Source organism: Plectropomus leopardus, unplaced genomic scaffold (assembly GCF_008729295.1).
Source record: "Plectropomus leopardus isolate mb unplaced genomic scaffold, YSFRI_Pleo_2.0 unplaced_scaffold45, whole genome shotgun sequence".
NCBI lineage: Eukaryota > Metazoa > Chordata > Actinopteri > Perciformes > Serranidae > Plectropomus > Plectropomus leopardus.
The window spans coordinates 8,628-19,352 of NW_024649337.1; the positions used below are offsets into that span (position 1 = coordinate 8,628).

General features: G+C 38.0%; 1 protein-coding gene across 1 annotated transcript; it reads right to left on the reverse strand.

Annotated features, from left to right (window-relative positions):
- Nucleotides 1-2,098: 2,098 nt before the first annotated feature.
- LOC121939308 (parathyroid hormone/parathyroid hormone-related peptide receptor-like) lies at nucleotides 2,099-10,146 on the reverse strand (the record flags this gene model as incomplete). Its single annotated transcript, XM_042482360.1, has 4 exons — nucleotides 2,099-2,324; nucleotides 5,172-5,266; nucleotides 9,742-9,863; nucleotides 10,036-10,146. Coding segments are annotated over 4 exons (554 nt in total), but the record flags the coding sequence as incomplete, so codon positions are not given.
- Between the last annotated feature and the right edge of the window lie 579 nt (nucleotides 10,147-10,725).

The window sequence follows — 10,725 nt, forward strand, 5'->3', positions numbered from 1 at the left end:
ATATGAAGAGAAGGAGAAACACATACTGAACTTTTTTTCATAGAGGAGTTTCAATTTATATACAGTCATAAGCAACAAGACACATAAAGTGATTTTATGCACATACAGTATTTATGGGAGGATTGAGGGTTGATATGCAATATAAAGGATTTTCAGTTTTTTCCAAACAGTCATTACAGCAATCATTCTTGTTTGATTGCATTACAAGCGCAGATAATTTGACTTGCAGTGTCGATGGGCATTTTGCTTCCAAGGAGGAAGTGGTATTTTGCAGAGTCTCACCTGCTTTTCCAGTGCTGGAGCAAATAAACTGCACTGTTTGTCACCGTGCCAAGCTTTTACTAGGCCAGTACTTGGCTTTCCCTTTCAGAGTCAAGTTTAAAAAATGGGTAAGGACTGGGTACTTTTCATGCATGCTTTAATATGCAAACAAACAATTTGCGCAATATATTTAGTGCACACATATCCTGTGGCTCTCCAAATTGAGTTATGGACTGCATTAAATGTGCTTCATTAGAGTACATGCTGAAGCAACATAGATGTTTGTGCTTTTGCATACTGTCATGCATGTACCACATAAGACCACTGCTTCAGTCATTATGTGTTATTCTTGGTAAAATTCCTAACTATTTATCTTCACTTTTAATATGAAGTACAGAAATTACAATCTGCATTTTCAAGAATTTTTATGTTTTGGTATGCCCAAAGTCAGATCAGCACTGATAAAAAAAGCTTTTAGGTTCTTGAACGATCTGCAGAATCATGAGCCGAAGCTGTGAGACATAGTGACGCTGAATGAGTTCAAAACTACGGTTAAATATAAAGAGTCCAGGCTGTCTGTCTGCAAATGCTTTATATGATCATTTTAATGTTATCAAATCTTTTTCTCTGCATCTTTATATTAGTTTTATGTTAATCGTTGAAACCTGGTCGCTGCTATTCTTGGCCATGTCTCTGCTTGTAAAACAGATATTTGACCTCAAAGGATAAAGTAATAAGTTGAGTAAATCACCTAATAAATATAAAGATAAAACAGTTAAGAATAATTATAATTATTCTTAACTGTTTTATCTTTATATTTATTAGGTGATTTACTCAACTTATTACTTTATCCTTTGAGGTCAAATATCTGTTTTACAAGCAGAGACATGGCCAAGAATAGCAGCGACCAGGTTTCAACGATTAACATAAAACTAATATAAAGATGCAGAGAAAAAGATTTGATAACATTAAAATGATCATATAAAGCATTTGCAGACAGACAGCCTGGACTCTTTATATTTAACCGTAGTTTTGAACTCATTCAGCGTCACTATGTCTCACAGCTTCGGCTCATGATTCTGCAGATCGTTCAAGAACCTAAAAGCTTTTTTTATCAGTGCTGATCTGACTTTGGGCATACCAAAACATAAAAATTCTTGAAAATGCAGATTGTAATTTCTGTACTTCATATTAAAAGTGAAGATAAATAGTTAGGAATTTTACCAAGAATAACACATAATGACTGAAGCAGTGGTCTTATGTGGTACATGCATGACAGTATGCAAAAGCACAAACATCTATGTTGCTTCAGCATGTACTCTAATGAAGCACATTTAATGCAGTCCATAACTCAATTTGGAGAGCCACAGGATATGTGTGCACTAAATATATTGCGCAAATTGTTTGTTTGCATATTAAAGCATGCATGAAAAGTACCCAGTCCTTACCCATTTTTTAAACTTGACTCTGAAAGGGAAAGCCAAGTACTGGCCTAGTAAAAGCTTGGCACGGTGACAAACAGTGCAGTTTATTTGCTCCAGCACTGGAAAAGCAGGTGAGACTCTGCAAAATACCACTTCCTCCTTGGAAGCAAAATGCCCATCGACACTGCAAGTCAAATTATCTGCGCTTGTAATGCAATCAAACAAGAATGATTGCTGTAATGACTGTTTGGAAAAAACTGAAAATCCTTTATATTGCATATCAACCCTCAATCCTCCCATAAATACTGTATGTGCATAAAATCACTTTATGTGTCTTGTTGCTTATGACTGTATATAAATTGAAACTCCTCTATGAAAAAAAGTTCAGTATGTGTTTCTCCTTCTCTTCATATTTACTTCAAGGACACAGTGTACTGTGTTTGTGTACTTACGAACTGTGTTTTGTTGGCTGGTGGGGCCTCAGTGATGGACTTGAGGTCTTCCACTGTGACTCTTTCCATGTTCTCTAAGGCCGATCCAGAGTAGAGCACAACATCTTTCACAAATATACTTATAGCTCTTAGCATGTAGGACACAAATAGGTGCATGTGGATGTAGTTCCTGGTGCAGTGCAATCGTCTGGGGAGAAAACAAACAAGAGTGGCAAGGTCAAAAGATAGATCCGTCGAAAATATGTGTTTGTGTGTGTATGTCTATGTGCGGGCTGGCACACCTTCATGTCAGTAAGTATTTTCACACACACACATGAACAATACTCATCCTAATTAGAGCCAGCTGAATTCCACGCTGACTATTACACATTCTTGAGATTTAGGGGCTTGAAACGCACAAATATTGAATTGCTCGGCTCAAAGTGAGCTGTAAAAACAAAATTGCAAGCATGTGTCGAGAAAAAAAGCATGCGAATTTCCCTTCCAGACAAGCACGAGTTTATCCGTCAAAAGTTCTTCCAAAACATCCTGTCTGAGAGGTTATTATGGAGAGAGCTTTGACGTGATGTTACAGCACTGGAACCAGCTTGCCGGATCCATACAATAAATTCTAACATTGTTGCAAAGTCAAAAAACAAATATCAATGATAATATGACAGACAATTTAGTCATGGTTTAATAAACTCCAAAAGCCAACTTGAATTAGACTATTCTTAAGTCTATTTTACAAAAAAGTCTAAATACTCAAATTATCTTACTGCCATCTATTATTGACTGATTTTCTTGTAAAGCCTCATTAATGAGCTAATTATTTGACAAGTTACTGTACTGTCAGAGAGCTATTGATTTAAGACGAAAACTAATCTAGGGTACATTTCCATGGAGAAAAAAATCTGAGCACAACTGCTAATGTGAAATATCCCTTTTCTCTCCCTGGAAAACATTTATGAGCTCTCCTGTCTAAAAAGCTGACATTTGAAGGGGAGGCATGGCTGGAGTGCTCCACAGCACAGAGCCAGAATGTCAGATGGGCCCCTGGGATAACTTATTAAACTCATTTGGCCCATAGATTTCCTGGTGCCAGTTGGGAGCGTTCCTAAAGCCGTCTGACTGCCTGCCTGTATGGTAAGTCACGCTGGTGGGAACATTGGTAAACAGCGCCTTCACATCGATTCCTGATACTCCCCATGCTCAACAAAATAAGCAAATAATGACAAATGTGCCCTGCATTAATCAGTTGTGAAAAAAAATGTTGTGTTGCTGCACAAAAAAAATGAATTCAGCCTTGTTTTAGGTTTTTTTACTTCAATTAAGGAGAGTTGCCGCTAAGGCAAAAGAGGTAAGATAAGACTGACTGATGTACATCATATGTGATTTGGACTATCAAGCAATTAATTTTTGAAATCACAATTAATCACAGAATTACTAAAGTTAATTTTGAATAATCCCATTCGTTTTTAATCCCATGTATTCAATTCCTTTATTTTGCATTAAAAACTGTTTTGAGGTCCATATTGACAAAGTGAAGCAATAACTATTTTACAATTCTTCATATCTTTTAAGAACTTATTTTGTCTTTATGTTCAGTTCACATCCATAAGCCTTCTCAGTGTTATTTCTGTTAATTTGGCAGCACATCCAACTGGCCATACAACCACAGAGCACATGTAACCACAGCCCAGGACCTCCACATTCACTGTCTTTGCCTGAAAGATCGTCTGAGAGCAGCATCGTGGACAGCTGATAATAAGCTAATGATAGCTAATAATAATTGATTTGAAGAACCTAAGAATTTCTGCACAAATTGCCAGAAAACCATCTCAGGGATGCTCATTTGCATACTTGTTGTCCTCGCCCCGACATCAGTTCACCATCATAACCAACCTTTGCGGTTGTATAGATCTTTGTCATTCTGAAGTGGTCAAATACTGCCACTTTGTCAGTGACTTCGGCATAAGATATCAACACCAAAAGCCACCTTCACCGTGATATGATACGCCCTCAGCTGTAAATTTACAACACCGCCAGGCAGAACCTGTCGCGTTGCATGATACGCTGCCGGATGGCATCAGGTTGAAACGCTGGCAGTAATGACGTAATGTAAGGAGCTGGAAGGTCCATATACAGTGGAATGATGGCATGGTGGATGAGTCCAGCAAGCTTTTCACTTCACAAATGAATGTAGAGCCAAACCATGATGGTGTCATTAGTTGCCACGTGCTTTTGTTACCTAAACCTAACCATGTGCCTTTGCTGCCATCCCAGCAGGGTTGCGGGTTCAAGGAACTTCAACAGCAGACACAGGGGGATACCTAGAGTGCAATGTTTAGTCGTGGAAGTCCACTGACATAGCAGCAATATGTGACAACCTTGGAGGAGAACATGTTGGGTTGTGAGGCTGGTTGAATGTACTGCCAAATTAATGTATTCAAAGTTTTGTGTTTCAGTGCCAAATTAATGTATTCAAAGTTTTGTGTTTCAGTGGGGAAAAAGGAAAGAACACCTTGCAGCTTAAGGACTGTTATCTTTGTAAACTTGGTAGATTAACAAAATCATTATGCGAGCTTTGTTTATTTGCCATCCAAACCTGAAATCAGCATAAAAATAAAAAAGAACCTAAATGTCAGACAATGGAGCAAGCCTGGAGGCAAACTCCTCTTCAAAGGTGGATGTATCACAGTTTGCTGAAAACCAAAGGTAATGTTTGATACAGTTTGCATGCTTCATGTTGTTGCCGTGACACAAAATACTAGCACTGCATGCATACATAGCTACAGCAAACTGCACGATATCATGATAAAGCCATTAAGCCATTGTTAAATTAAATGCTTTCTGCTTCACTGTATGTTTGCGTCTAATGACGTGGTAAGAGTGGAGCTTTCAATGTGCTATCATTAAATCTATTGCACTCTGTTTTGATCCGTGCTGCAGCGGCTCTGACCTTAATTTCTGACCCTGTATCTAAATCCCCCTTTTGGGAGCATCTGTGATTAAGACGATTGATTGGAAATTTCCAGTAACAGCACTGACTCACCGGAAATATCCCAAGATGACGACAGCCACCATGAGTGATCCCAGAGAGATGGAGTACCCGACTGTGTAGATGAGATACAGACGGTGAAAGACATCCTGTTGATAGAGAGGAATTTGTTAGAATGTCAACAGTGAGGCAAAAATTTACAAAAAGACTAAAGCATATCCCCTCTGTTCTGCAGTGTTAATACTGCACATTTTAATTAAATTACTGAAGTTTTGTGTGAAAAGATCTGTAATTATCTTCTCTTTTTAGCAAATTTCATGAAAACTCTGCCAACAAATATTAATTCATGTCTCGAAAAATAATAAACTGCAGCAGCACTAGCATCAGAGAGCACGATGGGCCGACGGGTGGAAATTGGCTTGATGGCAATGAGCAGCTTACAAGAAACGGCCCAAAAAAATTAGCAAGAAATTTGCAAAAAGTTCAGAGAGTTACTTAAAAACAAGTAAAAATAAACATAAAAAAGGAGAAGAAATGTTAAAAAAAACAACAACAAAACATCAGAAACAAAGGGGGAAGTAAATGACCTCAATAACAGGCTAAAAAATATCTGGCCTTTTTTTTCCACAGTGTTTTTGAAAGACATCAAACCAATTCTCTCTTCTCTATTGAGGAGAACTGATTCAAGTGTTAAAGGGTTAAATACACTAAGCTGCAGGGTTATTCTTTGTGCTCGTAACATTACAAGTTCAAATTTTGGTGACAACATTACTTAGGGCAAGTGATTTTATTACAAAGAGCATGTTTTCATAATACTCTCACTATATTTGAATTTCCACTCCTCAAAAAAGCGTAACTTCAGAATGTCTTAACTTCAGCGAGTTTAAAAATGCATTGCCATCTGGTGACAGAAATGTCTCAAGCACCCAGAAGTTACTGATGGAAACAACATTTGACATGGGTGGCGGAGCTGAGAAAGGCTGGGTGGGGCAGTTTGATCTTCCAGCAGCGTGCTGGCAGTCAGAGGACACTGTAAGGAGAGCCACTAACCAGACCTTCTGTGCGTCAACATGCTGAAAGGGCCAAGAGCCCCGTGTGATGTAACCAGATACTCCACTGCTGTTATCATTTAGCATCAGGATCCTGAGCCAAAAAAACGGGTGTCTTAAGTTGTGGTGGTGGTCTGCGGTATGGCAGTTGTGCTGTGTGGGGCTTTCATTCGTGCATATGTATTTGTCATTAACTGCTGCAACCGCTCCCTCGGGAGCCCATCAACATAAACATCTGAAGTCAGAAAGAAACTGAAGGGCGCCATGATGAGGTTATACCCACATCCTCCACACCGCATTCAAGCAGGGGAGAGGAAAATGTATGTGGGACTGCAGCTGCTGTTTGTAATGTTTCATGGCAAAAAAAAGAAAAAATCAAATTAATGTTTTTTATCAATTAGTGACTGACTGGTCTATTTTTCTATGTCCCCTATTGGCAACATTTTGTAAACACACCAAAAAAACTGCAGAGCCACATAACCCTATGAAACCTGAGCAAATTGGCTTGATTTCTCTCAATACCATAGAAAAAAAGAAGGCAATGAACAATTTAACAAGAAATGACCCCCAAATTTGCAAGAAATCAGTACAAAGTTAAAGATTTAACTGAAATTAGCAAAACAACAACAACTGAAGGAGGTAAAATAACAAAAACAGGAAGTGACCTGGAAAAATAAAATAAAATAATAAATATATCTTTGGAGTCTAAATTTAAATATATAATTATAGTAATTTTAAAGTTTTCTTTATATTTTCCCTTGTTAATTGATAATTCTCTATCATTCTCTCTCTCTCTCTTTCTCTCTCTCACTCACACACACACACACACACACACACACACACACACACACACTACGTGTAGTTTTTTTATATTTTTTTCTCATCGCTTTTTACTCTACTACTACTTAATTTGTGGGAAAGGCATCTAAACACAGCACAAGAAAAACTGATGTTGATCCAGGTTTCAAAGGGTTAACACCAGCCTCTAATATAATTATGCACCTCATCCATCGAAAGACTGTTTACTGTTTTATATGTGAGATTATTAAAATGCTTCCAGACCATAATTAAAAAATAAATATACCATAAAAATTCCTCAAAAAGCCACGTCAGCATAATTACTGCACATAATGTAATTTTACTTAAACAAGAAAAACTTGTCCATATCACACAATAACGGCTGAGAAAGTGCTATTTTCCCATTTATAGCCACGCTCTAGCTGTTTTCCACAGCTTCTTACAATACCCAGTAGTCCCATTCACTGCCAGTGTTATGTTCTGACATCCAACCCTCATGCAATGATAGAGCGAGAAACACTGGGAGCAACTGCAATCAGGGTTACATCTACCTTTGTCAGTCACATGGGGATGACGGTAGTAAAAGGTTGCCGTGCTTGGTTTACAAAACAGCTCTCTCAACATGTGCTGTGGTGCGGTGGTGATGTCAGGGCTTATGGTATTTATGGCCCCAGGTTTGACTCTCCCAGGCTGATTATGTTCAGATTGTATGTTACAGATAGCTAAGCTGAAATATATTCTTTAGATAGCAGGAATGCATATCTGAAGATCATCAGTATTGACACATATTGGCTTTAAATTGAAATATTGGAACTGGCCAGCATCTTGATATCTGCCATATAGGTTTTTATGGACAAAACATCAACCATAAGTTGGCCGTTAGCAGCCGCTGGCTGGAACAAACAGCTAATGGAGGTTGCATGTTTCATAAAAAACAACAAAAACCATTGGTATCTATTATCAGCCAAATGGTTATTTTAAACAACAATATCGTGTCTGCAAACAATTTTACAATTGGTGCATCCCTAATTTACACCCATCCCTTTGACGCCTTATTAGTTCCATTTTTTGGCGACAGTCTATTTCAATGTGGTCAAACTGAGGTGCACTAGAAAGGGCTGTTGCACATAAGGGCTGTGAGTTTGGTGTGAAGGAGATAAATTGGCCTGCACAGAATGCTGACCTTAACCCAATCAAACACCGAAAGGACACCAGGGACGTGTTGGACTGCCAACTGTGAGCCAGGTCTCACTGCTGATGATCTGTGCCCGACCTCAGTCATACCCTGTTTTTGAAACCTGGCTGCAGGGACTTGCTCCCATTTGGCCAGGCTCAAAACTGGTCACATATGGGTGTAATAACCAGGTGTCGTATACTTTGCACAATGTGGTACATAAAAATGTAACATATTTATTAGATTTGAATCCATTAAAGAAAAAGAAAATCAAAAATGTGCTACACAGCATATTGGTAGCCTAAAATGGCAGTCAGACACTACTTCTTGTCCTTAAATTAAAAGAGTACCTCACCCCAAAATGATAACTTGCATATCTCACTCAATGTTACCTTGAATTTGTGAGGAAACTTTGTTTTTCTCACATGCATCCATAGTGAACAAAGAATCCAAAAATTGAGAAAATTCTTGATTATTAAAGTTAAATGCATAAACTTGATTAATCAATTTTTTACAAACATCCAAAATAATATTTTACTGATAAACAAATCTATTTATTATTACTAATTTATAATTTAATTTTCTGTCAACTCTCCGTCAACTATATGATAAACATAAAATATACTTCTTGTATAATATGTCATATCTTGCCATCTTTGCATTCATTTCTATGAAAAAAGCATTGCCATTTGGCTGTGACTAAGAATGACTTTCACTGACAAATAATCTGTTTACAGGATTACTTTCATTTTTTTACCCTCCTAAAAACTGTTTAAATAGTAAGGCTTTAGTGAAATGTTTGTGTTGGGAAGTACTTAGAATACGACTGGATAAACAGGACTTGTATTACAGTGCAAGAGTTGTATGAGAATTTGTAAATTAATGTACTGATATGCTTTTGCTGTTGTTATATGCAGACCCCTTTTACTCAAATTCATCAAGAATTCTCGTTTTTTTTTTTGGATTCCTCATTCACCGTGGAGACAAATTTTCTTCGCAAATTCAAGGTAACGGGCTGAAATATTGATATGCAAATGATCATTTCGGGGGTGAAGTATTCATTTAAATCATTACCAGGAAAGCATCATGAAATCAATTCAGTCCTTGGGTCTAAATTTCTTTTTATCACTGTCTTGTAGCTTTGAAGGCGCCTGTGAGGTTGAGACATGATTGGTGAGGTTTTAGATTTATCTGAATGGGTTGCTTTCCGGGAAGTTTTGCAATTCGCAATATAAAACTAATGTGACAATGTGACGCTGCTTTCACTTTGAACAATTAGACATTTAGCTAATTGCTGCCTCGTATTAACACAAAGCAACCACATTACCATCCCGTCATTATCTTATCGCTCTGTCATCATCTTGACATTTCATTAAATATGATTCATTTTCATTTGGACTGCACATTACTGAGAAGGCATGTCGACAACGTGACAGATTTCAAAGGGGATTGTAATTGCAGGGTAAAATGGTGCAACATTTGCCTAAAAGGCTGCAATATCTACAGAGTGACAATTTACTCAATGTACACACTCAAAGGCTAGTGGAGGACGGCACTGTAACTGTGACAATGAGCATGTATAAGGCAATGAGTCAGATCTCACCTTTTCATGGCTGTGGTTGTAATGGTAGAGGAATTTTGCACACTCGTTATAATTGGCCCATGTCTTGTTGGCGGTGGCCAGCTCCCACGTTCCGTTGTTGTCACACCGACGGTATGCTAGTCCTGGACATCAAACAGACAAGTCTAGTTTTAATTACAAATTTTGCCAGTTATTTTCCAACGCATGCATCCTCTGCTTCTTAATTGGACCTGCATAATTGTGGAAAATTGCAAAAGAGACTTCAAAAGGAGTTTCAGAGTTTCTGTTGCTGACTAAATCCAGGGCCAGTCTTACCTTTATGGTTGAAGTCATGGATATACTCTGGGCAGGCGGTGGATACAAGTTTTCCCGGGGGTCCTTCGGGCCAACAAACAATGCCGTCCCATTCTGGTGAGCAGAAACCATCTGTGGAGACAAAAGCAATGTTGACGTTTAAAAGCAGAGCAACATAGTTACAGCATACCATGGCTATAAGCATTTAAAGAGCAGTAATGCTTTAATGGATTCTGCAGTCCTTTAAAGAAGAGGCCAGGTATCTGAACCTTTATGAAATACATAAATCAGCACTGTAAATTGTGGTAAGTCTGACTGTATATGGCCTTTTTTAAGGAAAACTGTGCTCACCCAGAGAGAAATCTCTCCATCTATCATACAATTAAGACTTGCCATCATGGAATTCCCCACAAGCTGATAACAAGTTGTCCATTGAATCCGGTGTATTCATTAAGGTTTGTTTGTCAGCTGCAGCAGATTTCAATGACGGCTACATAGCATCATAATGTCGTATGGTTTCAATATGGATCTCTTTAGAAATATTCCCTACAACACTGGCTGCGTTCTGGTATCCTTAGTTACTTATTATGGCCAAATAAAAGTGCTATGTTCAATAGCTCATTTTATTCTCTGTATATAGTGTGTTCTTTAACTGCATTTATTAGGAATCCAAGGATAAGTTATTGATTTCATTATTGATTTGTGTGTGTC